The sequence below is a fragment of the Leptodactylus fuscus genome, chromosome 3 (assembly GCF_031893055.1).
Source record: "Leptodactylus fuscus isolate aLepFus1 chromosome 3, aLepFus1.hap2, whole genome shotgun sequence".
Taxonomy (NCBI): Eukaryota; Metazoa; Chordata; class Amphibia; order Anura; family Leptodactylidae; genus Leptodactylus; species Leptodactylus fuscus.
In genome coordinates this window covers 225,813,552-225,828,435 of record NC_134267.1, presented here as the reverse complement: position 1 = coordinate 225,828,435, position 14,884 = coordinate 225,813,552, and the positions used below count along the sequence as shown (strand labels likewise).

Below are 14,884 nucleotides of genomic sequence, written 5' to 3'. Positions count from 1 at the left end.
GTTGAATTTCTTGACACATCGATCAGAATGCACCATGACAGGTTGGCGTGACTCTGGTAATGAATATACTGCCATAATGTCCTCAAAATATACTGTATATGGCAATATTTTACACATCCATATTGGTCGATGAACTCTCTTGTATATATGGGGTTTCCAGATCCTCCCTTGATGCATGAAGTTAGGGGAACGTAGAGTTGGACATGCTTGGCCAAGTGTGCGTGTTTATCAAGATTGGCAAAATGGGCGCTCAATCAGTTGCTTATGAAAGTCTATGGCCACTTTATCACATGACTAAACATAGTCCATAACCGTGAAAAATAACACCACCCTACTAAATTTTTGAGGTAACCAATCTGGATGAACACATATGGGAATACTCGGCGCGGTTAGGTTGTCACCATGAAGCTGCAGACACGAAACAAGAGATGGTTCAGATACAAAGAAGGCCTAAAAAATTGGTTGCAAAAGTATACACACCCTTGGAGTTTATTGCCTTCCAGTACAATGGTCATTCGTAAAAAATAACTTAATAAAAAACACAAAAATCCTTTACATTTATATAATTCATGTCTTACGCCACATCTATACCGAACGGCTTTGGCCGCCTCTACTTGGACGGACTACACGGCCCAATCGGCAGCACAGATCAGCTCTATTATTACAAGTCCCGCATTCTCTCCACCGTAATCGTTCGTTTGTGTCTATTTTCTGGTAAAACATATATTTACTATGTCACATCTCCAAAAGTGAAATAAAGGGAAGCTTCCCCCAGCTGAAAACCGACATTATGGACTGTATACGACAGAACAAAAATACATGCGCACCAATGTTTTATATAAATAATCCCACACAGAAAATTATATACACACGGAGGGAAAATTGTAGGCCGGGTTACAAAAACACTGAACGAGATCATTTTATTCTCCATTCTGTTTATAACTGAGGCAGAACATGTATAATTTAGCCGCACACTGGGCCTCTCAGTACTAAAATGGCACAGGACGACTTCTCCATCATGTTTATATCCATGGAGACCGTGCGGAGGAGAATTACCTTCCATATGTACGACACACACCCAATAATTAAAGGGAACTACACCAAAAAAAAAAAAACATAGGGAAAAATTTTTTGGCAAAGGGTCAAAGTGGAATAAAAAGATAAAAGAAGAGATATTCACCACAACTGTTCCCTGACATTTACATTACAATACGTACTTGTTCCCTGCTGGTCTCTACTTCCTTTTACTGTTTCGACAAACAGGAAATGCCCGTTCAGGTTATAACTGGCCCCAGAGCTGACCAGGGCACCCCCACCTGTACAGATTGGACTACCATATTCTGCACTATGTTTTCCCTAATTTCTTCACCAAAGTGTTTCCATTTAGAGGGCACCCATGTCACTGAAAAATATACACTTATATTCGCTGCCACCAGAGGGCACCATGCTGTACTGGAGGAGGATTATATCCCCCCCCCACCACCACCACCACCACTGCTGCATAAGGAGAGGACCACTCATAGGAGTCCAAATAGTCGTCACCTGTAGGGTATGTTCTTCTAAAGGTGGAAATGCAATTCTGTGGCAGCAAATCCACAAGATATGTACAGCAGATGAACATTTATACCTAAAAATCTCACAATCGTAAGGCTTTGGGGTGTTCCATCTGTAGTGTATTTCAAGGAAATTTCAATGGTATATAACATTCATTGTGGGAAATTTATGAAGACTGGCAATTCAACAGTTTTCATAACCCATGAGCCGTTGGAGATAGATAAATAGATAGATAGATAGATAGATAGATAGATAGATAGGAGATAGATAGATAGGAGATAGATAGATAGATAGATAAGAGATAGATAGATAGATAGAGAGAGAGAGAGAGAGAGAGAGAGAGAGATAGATAGATAGATAGATAGATAGATTAGATAGATAGATATGTAGATAGATAGATAGATAGATAGATAGATAGGAGATAGATATTGATAGATATATTAGATAGATAGATAGATAGATAGATAGTAGATAGATAGATAGATAGATAGATAGATAGATAGGATATAGATATTGATAGATATATTAGATAGATAGATAGATAGATAGGAGATAGATAGATAAGAGATAGATAGATAGATAGATAGATAAATAGATAGATAGATAGATAGATAGATAGATAGATAGGAGATAGATAGATAGATAGATAGATAGATAGGAGATAGATAGATAGATAGATAGATAGATAAGAGATAGATAGATACGTAGATAGATAGATAGATAGATAGATAGATAGATAGATAGATAGATAGAGATAGACAGATATTAGATAGATAGAATAGATATGATAAGATAGCTAAATAGATAGATAGATAGATAGATAGATAGATAGATAGATAGAGATATGATAGATAGATAGATATGAGATAGATAGAGATACAGTAGATAGATAGATAGAGATAGATATTAGATAGATAGAATAGATATGATAGATAGATAGATAGATAGATAGATAGATAGATGATACTGTAGATACTTTAGACAGATAAATACTATAGATAGATTATATAGATGCTATAGATAGATATTAGATAGATAGATATATGGCTAAAGATGCCTTATATATTCATGTATGTATTTATATATTTACTATTTATCTATGTATGTACAGTATAGATGGTTTTGTATATCTGTGTGTATATATTTACTGTATATATCTGGTTATGTATCTACTTACATAGTTGTGCATGTATCTATTTATAGCGGTGTGTATACATTTATATAAGTACTAGCTGGTACAGGCGCGGGTAAGGTTTTCGTACTGTGTATAAGGTATGGGATATGAAATGTAACTTTGTATCTTGTTTTTGCTGTAATTCAGAGAATACGTGAGACTTTTGTGTTGCAGTTACTTTGTATTTGAGCTGCTATATATACGGTGTTGTGAGAAACTTTACATAGTGACTTTGGGACAGAAGTATTTGAAGTTAACCCTTTCCTGCCGATGGCATTTTTTGATTTTCGTTTTTCATTTTTGACTCCCCTCCTTCTAAACCCCATAACTTTTTTATTTCTCTGCTCCCAGAGTCATATGAGGTCTTATTTTTCCTGAGACAAATATTTCTTCATGATGCCACCATTATTTATTCTATATCATGTACTGGGAAGCAGGGAAAAAATTCAGAATGGGGTGGATTTCAAGAAAAAATGCATTTCTGCGACTTTCTTACAGGCTTTGGTTTTACGGCGTTCACTATACAACCAAAATGACATGTCCCCTGTATTCTGTGCTTCGTTACGATTCCGGGGATACCAAATTTATATGGTTTTATTTACATTTTGACCCCTTAAAAACAAATCCAAAACTGTGTTAAAAAATTTTTTTTTGAAAAGTCGCCATATTCCGACAGCCATAACTTTTTTATACGTGAGTGTACGGGGATGTATAGGGCGTATTTTTTTGCGGGACCAGGTGTACTTTTTAGTTCTACCATTTTCGGGAAATGTTATTGCTTTGATCACTTTTTATTCAAATTTTTATCAGAATCAAAACAGTGAAAAAACGGCGGTTTGGCACTTTTGACCATTTTTCCCGCTACAGCGTTTACCGAACAGGAAAAATATTTATATAGCTTTGTAGAGCGGGCGATTTTGGACGCGGGGATACCTAACATGTATGTGTTTCACAGTTTTTAACTACTTTTATATGTGTTCTAGGGAAAGGGGGGTGATTTGAATTTTTAATTCTTTTTTTTTTTATATATATATATATATATATATATATATATATATATATATATATATATTTTTTTTTTTACTTTTTTTTAAACTTTTTTTTTTGCATTTATTAGACCGCCTAGGGGTATTGACATGGGTGGGCGGTGTCGCGGATTGTCAGAGAGGTGGGGGTCGGCAAACATGGCTGCTCCGAAGCGTTAAAGAGAGCCTCCTGGAGTATTGTTAAGGTGAGGGGCAAAGTGGTAAAGTATATGTATATGTGATTGTGTGGGGTTAGGGGCGAGGCTGTAGAGGGAAATATGAATTTTGTGGCTTGCTATGGTCCAAAGTGTGTGAGATTGCAGAGATGGTGGTGTGAGTTTGGGTTTTGTGGGGGTCCTGGCACAAACGTATGTGCGCTATTGTGACGAAAAGTAGCCTATTGCGCAATCGAGTGTAATGACTATGTTTGTGGAAAATTTCAGGCAAATCGGTCGAGCGGGTTTTGCGTGATTGAGTAACAAACATCCAAACATCCAAACACAAAAACATCCAAACTCACAAACTTTCACATTTATAATATTAATAGGATCTATTTCCATGTCTGTACATGTATGTGTCAGTGTATGTATACATGTCCATGCAGTAATAACACATTACACTCAATGAACTAATAGAACTTTAATACAAAAAAAGAATGCCAGAAAGTTACAGAAAGAAACCCCACATAACAGGGCACTTTTATGACATTTTCTTCAACAAAATCAGCAAAACAAGAACATATTTGGTTGGGCAGATCTGCAGGACTGGTCATCTACATTCATAACTGTCTACTTAACAAGACGCAAAGAGTATACAGAGTCCTCTGTGGTGTGGATTGTGCTTTCGATGTATGCAGCTACTGTATATGTGAGGATCCAGTATGTGGAGGTAACTAATAATCATCTGGAGGCCTGTAGACTGTCCATCAGTTATGGCTGATACCAGAGAACAACAGATGACGTTCCACTACATAGGAGAGTAACATGGATGTCAGGGTTGCTTTAAGTGTGCTCAAATGTGGAAAAATAAGAATCAAATGTATCTTTGATCCAGAAGTTTTTGGACGCCCTGGAAGCCTGAAGTGACACACGACACCTGAAACTAGTAAATGTATTTCCTGCACACAATGGAAACCGAGTCATCCCTTCTCGGGGTCTATATAAACAGGCCCCACCCGGCAGAAAGGATGACAGCGCGTTTTGCATCCGTGGGCAGATGATGGCAGTGTGCTCGCAGTGTGATGTGACTTCTCCTCCACCTACACACAAAGCTCCAAACATCCTGCCGGTAATTGGCTCAATGTTCCAACTAGTAAACAAGCATGAAAATTGTGGGGGCTGAAAATGAGACATCCCGCCGGAGCATAGTCACAACAATCGGCCCCCTCACTCCGAGGATCAGGCTCTTCCTCCTGACATGGAGGCATCACCTTAATATAACCTTCTTGTTTTCCCTTGTTTCTTCCTCTTCGGATCTTTTAACAGGCTAAAAATGGCATCCCCGTCCTGCGGTAGGCGCTCTGCAAAGGGAAGCAAAAACAGACAAATCTGTTAGCGATGATCACATCAACCTGTAAATATGGAGGCACGGTACATGTCTGTCTATTAATAGCACAGGCTCTATTACGGGGGAAGATTCCTTATGAGGTCTGACGGTGTAGATGCGGCTGACATATGTACCATCACACGCGCCACATACACCTATGTCTGTAAGGAATCTTAACCCCTTAAGTGAGTTCCCACGGAGGAATTTGGCCCCCGAGTCCAGAGCAGATTACCCCCAGAATCGGCTTCCCATTGTTTTCAATGGGAGGCAGAGATCGCAGCAGGATGCGCAAAACAGGAGCATCCTCCTAGACCTTGCCATGGATGACGCACCTTGAGACTCCCCATTCACACGGAGGAAAATGCTGAGGAATTTGGTGTGGAATTTTCCACGCTGAAAATAAAGCCTCCCATGGATTTCAATGGGTTCTGCTAGCGGAAAAGTCCGCTAGTGGGAAAAAAAAAGCTAGCAGAACCCATTGAAATCAATGGGAGGCTTTATTTTCAGCGTGGAAAATTCCACACCAAATTCCTCACCATTTTCCTCCGTGCGAATGGACCCTTAGGCCCATTCATCCAGGCCTAACCAGGAGCGGGATGCCATGTCGGAAGGCTGATACACTGCACCGGCATCTGGTCACAGCTAGACCGCGGCAAAAATGCCAATGCCAAGAGGAGAGAGAGGGGACCTGTCATTATAATCCATACTTGCCAACTTTTTGAAGTGAGACTCCCCTTTTAACTACAGCCATGCCCCCTTTGCAGAAACATTCCAACAAACCTGGAGATTTGTCGACTTTTCCAGGATTTCTGTGGAAGCTTCCTAGATGCTTCAGGTAAGTTGGCAAGTATGCTATAAGGGTATGCTCACTATGGGTTTTTTGCAGGCGGATTTTGACGCGGAATCACCTCAAAATGCACTTGCAAAAAAGTCTCCCATTCACTTCAATGGGAGCCGCTTGCTCTTTTTCCCGCTAGCTAGCAACATGCCCTATCTTGCAACGGATTCCGTGGCTGAGTCATCCATGGCGTCCAAGGCTCCAGACGCGGAGAATTCACACGGCGGAAAAGGTTTCAGAACCTAATTATGCCTTGAGCATAATAAACTGCTGAGAAGTAATCTCTACAGAACAGGAAGAAGTGTCAGATTAATATGGGGCTCCGCGGCTACAGTGAACACGGTAGGATTACGGGTTAGTTAAAAATATAGATAATAGTAAAGTCATTTTCGATAGGTCATTTTCTGATAACGTCTGATAGGTCTGATTTTCTTTATTGATGAAACCACCTACTTTGCTACAGCCCAAACTAGACACAAAAGGGTTAAACTTTGGCATGCAAATAATATGGCGCTTCGTCCGCGGTGAAGGCTCCTGCTCCCTGGTTTATATAAACAATATAGCGCTGCATCTAGTGGCTCTTTCTCCAACCACACAATTCCGATTCCATTTCTTCTATTCCAAGGAGGGAAAATAACATTTCTCTCCAAGACAAAAAAATGATTTCCTCTCGGACTAGAGCAATTTTCTTTTTTATCCTTCCAATGCAAATTAAAAGAAACGTCTGTAAACGAAGACCTCGGGTTAAATAAGGGTTAAGCATTTAATGCTTTCTTATAGGTATTGTAAATAAGATTTTGGATTCCATCATTTGCAAAAATGAAGCTACGGAGCCCCTTGCCGCTGTTTGGCTTTTCTCTACTCTCCGAGGAAGCGGTGTACAGATCCACAGAAAGTCTATAGATCACTCACATTCTGAGTAAAAACCAAGCAAACCTAGGATTTCTGATTTTCAGTTCCATCATAGAAGCAGAGAGAGGAAAATAACAGCAGAGCCAAATCTGTTCCATGACTGACATCTATGGATTGACTACAATGGGATCCATTGGGCTGCTGCCATATTGTTGGGCGTTTGCCAGTATTCAGATAAAGGAGCCGAACAAAACTTTCAATGGAAATGTAAATCTAGTGTAAGATCAAATATTGTTTGTGAATAAACCCATAAAAAACAGACCTTAGCAGTAAGTGATTGACTCTCTTTAGTAGGGTTGAGCGATCGGGAAAGATCAGATTCCAATTCCACGGGATCGAGGTTGGAGGTTATTTCCCAAAATGCTTGGCTATTGGCCAATCATTGTTGGAAAAGCGAACAATGATTGGCCAGTAGCCAAGCATTGTGGGAAATAACCTCCGACCTCGATCTCGTGGGAAAAGATCAGAATCCGATCTTTTCCGATCCCAATCGCTCAACCCTACTCTTTAGACTTAAAAGAGAATTCTCTGGTATAATGGTGGGCCAGTCCAACCATTGACCTACATTACACTCACGCAATATGATACAGTGTTTGTGTATATTGCTACTTGGCTATTGATAGCTTTCACGTTCGGAGACAAATAGCTTATGGAGAGTTCGATTAAATTTAAAGGTGTTATCCAGGAAATATGTAAAACTTACTTTCCTTATGCACCGATTCCAACTGTGGATCAACAGAGTTGGAATATGATCAGAATTAGTTGAGCTACCTCCTCCTAATCTGTGCTATGAGGCTGGCAAACCAGATCATTGTTCATTTTTCGACTCCTTGCGGAGGACTACCACAGTAAAGCATCTGCCTTTTGCGGCATCTTTCCAGGTCCAGATGAATAAGCATAAGGGTAAGTTCACACAAGGTTTTTTTGGTCCAGAACCTGTGGTGGAGGCAGCCTCAGGCTCCGGACCAAAATACGGGTAGCCGGATTCAGCCCAAATGAATGGGCCTAGTCGGGAGGAAGTGTCTTCAGGTGGATGTCGCGAGGCGACTTGGCCTGAAAGAATGAGCATGACGCTTCTTTTTTCTGGTAGCCGGAAGAAACGGCACCCGGAAAAAAGAACTGACCGGCTCCCATTGATTTCAATGGGAGCCGTCTTTTTGGTCAGGATTTTGAGGCGGATACGGCCTCAAAATCCAGACCAAAATACCCCGGATGAACTTTACCCTAATGAGCAGGAAGCCATGGACTGAATCATTCATTGAATACGCAGCAATATCGAGAAGGACGCTTATTTTTTTTTCAGGTTTTGTTACAAGCTCTGCCTCTCATTGTATTAAGGGAAGAATGTGACTCTTATTTTGGGGCAGAATCCACCATGTCCAGCAAGTCCCCATAGTACAGGTAACTAAGTGTGAGAACAGGAGAAGAGGGAGGAGATAGATCGACTCATGGGAGTGACAAGTCAGAACCAGCCCTAAAACTCAAAGTTTGGGCACAATAGAATCCCAGAGGAAGTAAATTTTTACATATTCCATGGATAATCCTTTTAATCCCATGGAGTCTGCAGACACAATAGAGGATAAGCGTTCTAAGAATAAAACATGAATATCGAATGTTTACATATGGATTCTCTATGGTCTCGCCTTCACATAATAAAGGGAAACATATGTCTGTTGGGTTTATGTGAGGTCTCCACATTGGACACTATTGAGTTACTTGGTATCACCTGCGCTATGCTTTCTGCCAGGCAGCCCACATAGAAGCCCGTCCTGTAAGAATTTATATTATAACACATGAGATTTATGCCTCAATTTATTTTAACACCTTTACTTAATCTGGAAATCAGTTGCTCCCAATGGCAACATTCGAGCCTGATATTCAGCAGTCGTCTCCAGTTTATACATGGTCGAGTAACCAGAGAAAGTTTGGATTCTGGATGGGTGGTCCTCCCGGGCCTTTGTTTTGGAAAGTTTTTTTGGCAAACGGTTGAAAAAAAAATGGTGGGGTTTGCTTGTGGGATATCAAATAAAACAGGTTTCCAACAGGAGCTGTAAATTGTACAATTACCGGGAGGAGGTAGGTGCACATGTGCAAAGCTCTCCGTTTCTAATGTGATTTATATTTTTACTACTCATGAGATTTGGAACACCTATGTCTGCCAGGAAATTTTCCTCTAAAATTATCACATTAAGAAAAGCTTAAATATCCAAGGCTTCTTTATAGCGCAGGGCTACCTGTTATAAACCTTTAAGATACGATTCACGGTAGGCACAATTATTTCACCTTTAGTTCGGCATGGGAGTTGCTTTGGGATCCAACTAGAACATCATTCCAGTATTCCAGCAATGGTGAGACTGGTGTGATGTCGGATTGGATTTTGTAGGGATCCAGAAACTGGAATTGCCACAACTCAGTCCAATGTAAGGTCTTAACTAGAGTTGAGCGAGTACTGTTCGGATCATCCAATCCGAACAGCATGCTCGCATAGAAATGAATGGACGTAGCCGGCACGCGGGGGCTTAAGCGGCCAGCCGCCGTCAAAGCGGAAGTACCAGGTGCATCCATTCATTTCTATGGAGCGTGCTGTTCGGATCGGCTGATCCGAACAGTACTCGCTCATCTCTAGTCTTAACTACTGAGGATCTATCGTCAATATAAATAATTAATATCATATTGGTGGGGGTGAGGCACCCAGCACCCACATAGACTAGTTGTTCAAAATGACAGTGGCAGGTCAGCAACACTTCCACTTCATAGGCTAGTGATGTCATGTTCATTGGTTACATGCCCAAGTGGATAATCTTAGCTGCAATATGTATGGAGCAGCACTATGCAAGGAAACACTTAGTTACGGTTAGGGTTGAGCGATCAGGAAAGATCGTATCCCGATCAGTGATCGAGCAAATTTCATGATCGCGATCAGCTGGAAAATAATCAAAAATCGGATTTTGAAATCTCAAGATTGGCTCAACCCTACTGTATATATAATATGCAATTAGGGTTGAGCGATCGAGAAAGATCGGATCCCAATTGACGATCAAGCAAATTTCATGATCACGATCGGTTGGAAAATGATCGGAAATCGGATTTTAAAATCTATCCTGAAATCTCAAGATCGGCTCAACCCTAGTTACAATCAATGAGTGTCTCTCTATTTTAGACTCCATGGATCAATCACGCATATCATAGCAATATTGCATTTTCACATTAGAAAACCCTCTTTAAAGGCATTACGATTTTTAATTTTGCTTGTACAGTACTTTTTTTTATTACAAGAATTTTTTATTCCGTTTTCATTGTGCTGTTGGACAATCTGTTACCCATACTTGTTATATTTTCTGCATTAGTTTTCCAGTTCCAGAGTCTGAACCAATGGCTAAAACGTTCTCCCAAAGTTTGAGTCTCTCTTATCACTTCTTGGATTTTGGCCAGTTTCTCACTGTACTCTTTATTTTCCCCATGGTTCCCTTCATGTATTTTCTCATTGATGCCCTAGTTGATCTTTGCCCTTTTTTCCCTTCCTTTCTTCACCTGACCCATTGTTGCTGACCTCCAAGGATCTCGCTTTCGTGACATCACAACCATGTGATAATGAGTCAATGTAATAAAACACATGGTGGCAATGCGTCAACTTGTGTAATATCAAAATTCAGAATAAAGCCTTGTAGTATGAAAGTCTTGGGAAGATGAAAAGACGTCTTCACTGTGTGTGGGCTACTGATCTAATTACAGAAAATAAGGACAAATGTCATCCATTGAAATCAAAGAATGAAGATGGCTGGTAATGATTAGCCCAGCCCAAGTACAAACGGGTTACTGTGTGTCTGCAACGCACAACATCTCTCTCATCTTCATTCCAGATTCCATTGAAAGGCTCATACAATATCCGAGACAATCAATAACATCTCCTGTACACACAAATACCCACGTTGATAATACAGGACACTATGTGTACCAGCTTGGTGGCTCTGCCCTACTCAACAATGGTTATATACACTGACACTTGTCATTGACAAGACAAATACCGCACCAAGGAGGAGTTGCTGGTATGGAATGAAGCTTTCTCAGAGTAACTGTAATGATGATGATATAGGTAAGGGATTGCTATATCACAGCAAAAGGACAAGTTCATTGAAGAAACTGTACGACTGACCTTATTGGGCACCTCTAGCCTGGATACAAGATGAGATACAGTTGGGTATGGAAGTATACAGGTTCCATACGGTATCCAACATTTGCCCACAGATGTTGCTGCTGGGCCTGTAGAGTCTACACACTTGCAGGATGCCAAAGATGGCGTCCCAGTTGAACCCATAAATACTTGGCAATACAGCTGGCCCCGGTCATGGAAGTGACGTGAAATGGGAAATCCATGCTGTTTGTGGGTGAGCATTATCCTGCTGAAAAATTCCAGTTCGAAGTCCTGCCTGTCTGAAGCTCGATCGCCATATGTACGTGCCCTTGTGTCAGAACAGCTAGATGGCAGGCATTTCATCAAAATGACCATACCACTTTTTTTAGCCCAATGATGTGCCCCTTCTGTCACCTTGGTAACATGTCTTGAATAGAGATGAGCGAGTACTGTTCGGATCAGCCGATCCGAACAGCACGCTCGCATAGAAATGAATGGACGTAACCAGCACGCGGGGGGTTAAGCGGCCGGCCGCCGATAAAGCGGAAGTACCAGGTGCATCCATTCATTTCTATGGCGCGTGCTGTTCGGATCGGCTGATCCCAACAGTACTCGCTCATCTCTAGTCTTGAATAGGGTAGAGCCGATCTTGAGATTTCAGGATCGATTTTAAAATCCGATTTCCGATCATTTTCCAGCCGATCCCGATCATGAAATTTGCTCGATCGCCAATCGGGATCCGATCTTTCCCGATTGCTCAACCCTAATTGTATATTATATATACAGTAGGTTTGAGCCGATCTTGAGATTTCAGGATCAATTTTAAAATCCAATTTCCGATCATTTTCCAGCCGATCCCGATTGTGAAATTTTCTCTATCGCCGATCGGGATCCGATCTTTCCCGATCGCTCAACCCTAGTCTTGAAGTACATTGACAATACAGGACACTATATGTGTACCAGCTTGGTGGCTCTGCCCTACTCAACAATCTCTCATTAACAGATACACTACACAAAAGTAACTTCAGAGAACCTTTTCATAGGACAGCAGGGAAGAACTTTTAAATCCCAGTGTCCAATCAGACCCCAGCTGTAATCATTTCCATATCTTTTTGAGACATAAATGCATGCTGAGTTTTGCAGCAGTCCAGCACGTCTGGATGCTTTATTTTTTGCTAATAAGTGTATTACAGTACGTTACGAGTGTACCAGCGCAGCAGGCCCAATGTACAGAACACTGTGTATATATCACAGGATGTAATGGAAGTACCAGCTCGGCAGGCCTGTGCTACAGAACACTAGTTATATATTACAGGACGTTACAAGAGTACCAGCTCGGCAGGCGTTCTCCACAGAACACTGGGTATAACATGCTGGAGGTTAGACAATCCTGTAAAATAAACGTCTGGTAGGAAATAGAAATAACTTTTACAACAATATTAACTTCTTCCTCTTTTGGAGCCAAACTCTAGCATTCTTTTTCTCCATGTTAAATAGAGCCTTTTGGAAGTCTTTGCAAATTGTTTGCATGGATTAGACATTAACCACAATGGCTGCTATTTCCGAAGTGATTTTTTTTTTGTTACAGGGGTTTCATAACTTTACAGATTGGATATAACTGAACACCGAACGTGCTCCAACTAAGTAATGTACAATATGTTGGAATTGTGTCCTGGATCACGGGTTGATCTCATTGATCACAGATGCAGTTAGAGAGGAAGTTCAATTACATTCGCTCACATAGCAATTTATATAAATGCGTTGTATGTCCTCATAGGGGATATGAAAGCTCAGGTTGTTGGTGGCCACAACAGTAGAAGTAGTCAGTGGTTTCGTCCCAAGCCATAAGGGTCCATCGACATGGCTATATTTTAGATCTATCTTGTGCGGATCCAAACCCTGAGCTTATACAGTAGCTTCAAGGCAGAGGCATATTCAATCCCAAGATGGATTATGGAGATGGAGAATAGAAAGATTTCCATATAATAGAACATAGAATGCCTACAAGTCTGTAGGACACCATATAAGACAGTAATGGGCCGACTTTTTCAACAAGCCTTAATGCTATGATGCGAGGTTTAGTCAAACTAGTATTTCTATTCCAAAAGGAACAGATTCCCAGCTGTAGACAGCACTGTTTTGATCTGTTGGATCTCTTCAGCACAGCGTAGGGATACTAGTTTTGCAGAGTGAGAGACTATAGAGCAGGATCTTCTCCTATGTTCTGTTTCCTATTTACAGCTTGAAAAACAGATTTGCATATTTTTCCAATAATCCCCCAGTGTAGCGAAAAAGGCTTGTAAGTCTCCATATGCCTGTAAAGGTTCTCACTCCCTAAGGAGTGTTATTATCCCCTGATCCTGGTCTATAGTCTCTCACGCTGCCAAACTAGTATCCCTACGCTGTGCTGAAGAGATATAAAGCTACAATAGGCTACTGATTCTTTCTTGCTTTTTTTGTTTTGAGAGGCGAATGGAATGAATACCTAAGTAAGACATCATTAAGAACCTGACACAGAGTTCTGCACCAAGGTATCTAAATCACCCAAAGGCAGTGGCATAACTACCGCCATAGCAGCAGAGGCAGCTGCCACAGGGCCCGGGACATTAGGGGCCCGGCAACAGCTACCTCTGCTACCCCCGCTCTTATCACAGACAAACTGTTGTAACTGCGATAAGAGCAGGGGAAAGATTGAAGGACCTTGTGTGACGTCATCCGTCACATGACTAGGTGGGCGTGTCTTTATAGCCCGTGCAGTCAGTACTGGACGGGATGACGAGAAGGAGAGATGTGCTGCTAGGTAATGAAGGGGAGGGGGGAAGGGAGATGCAGAATGGAGAATGTGTCTGTGTGTGTATGTACGTGTGGTGTGGAGGAGGGGGAGGTCAGTGTCCTGATATCTGTGTATTAGGAGGAGGGGGAGGTCAGTGTCAGTAGATGGATCAGTAATCTACACATTGTTTGTATTCAGACTTGCCTGCAATTGCTGTGTCATGTGACATCCATGCGTTATTAAAGATGGCCAACACCACCAAAGACTGCAGCGGAGCCGGAGACAGGTAAGCAACTTTTTTTTTATGTCTGTATCTCCCCTCGGTCTCCAATTATTATACTCTGGGGTCTGAAAATACCCCAGGGTATAATAATTGTTCATGGGTGTTCATTATGGGGCCTAATCCCGTGTGCAGGGGCCACAATGGGGTGTAATACTGGGTGCAGGGGCCACTGAGGGACATGACAGAGTGCGCAGGAATGCAGCGTGGGGGCGGGGGGCGCGGTCAGTCAAGGTCTTCGGTGTCGGTCAGGAAGGGGGGGGGCCCCATGTCAAAAGTTCGCCATGGGGCCCCGCCATTCCTAGTTATGCCACTGCCCAAAGGTTGTGAATATCTGTACACGATCCTCGGGACGCAGATTTCTGCAGAAGCAGCAACTGTCCTGTGAAGCTTCTTCTCTAGTGCTCTTCCAGGTTAGTGCAGAAAGAGCAAAAAAAAGAAGATACATGCAACGTCATATTAAAAAAAGTTGCAGTAATGTTTTGGGGAGGGTCAGTCAATTAAAAATATACTCTCTCTCTCTCTATATATATATCCCTGCTATTTTACATAAAAACCTAAAGCTTTACCCCATATATTTTAAATACATTACTAAGGAACAAACGAGCAACAAAAAGTGACAGTCTCCAAATAAAATACAATTCTGTTCCT

General features: G+C 41.4%; 1 protein-coding gene across 1 annotated transcript in view; it reads right to left on the bottom strand.

The window, feature by feature from the left end:
- Window positions 1–4,451: 4,451 nt before the first annotated feature.
- The window catches only part of SUPT3H (SPT3 homolog, SAGA and STAGA complex component), a 366,507-nt gene continuing 356,074 nt past the window's right edge, over window positions 4,452–14,884 (bottom strand). Inside the window, exon 12 of the mRNA XM_075269245.1 lies at window positions 4,452–5,272. Coding sequence (XP_075125346.1) covers window positions 5,231–5,272 — 42 coding nt within the window. The 3' untranslated portion in view covers window positions 4,452–5,230. The remainder of the gene's footprint in view (window positions 5,273–14,884) is intronic.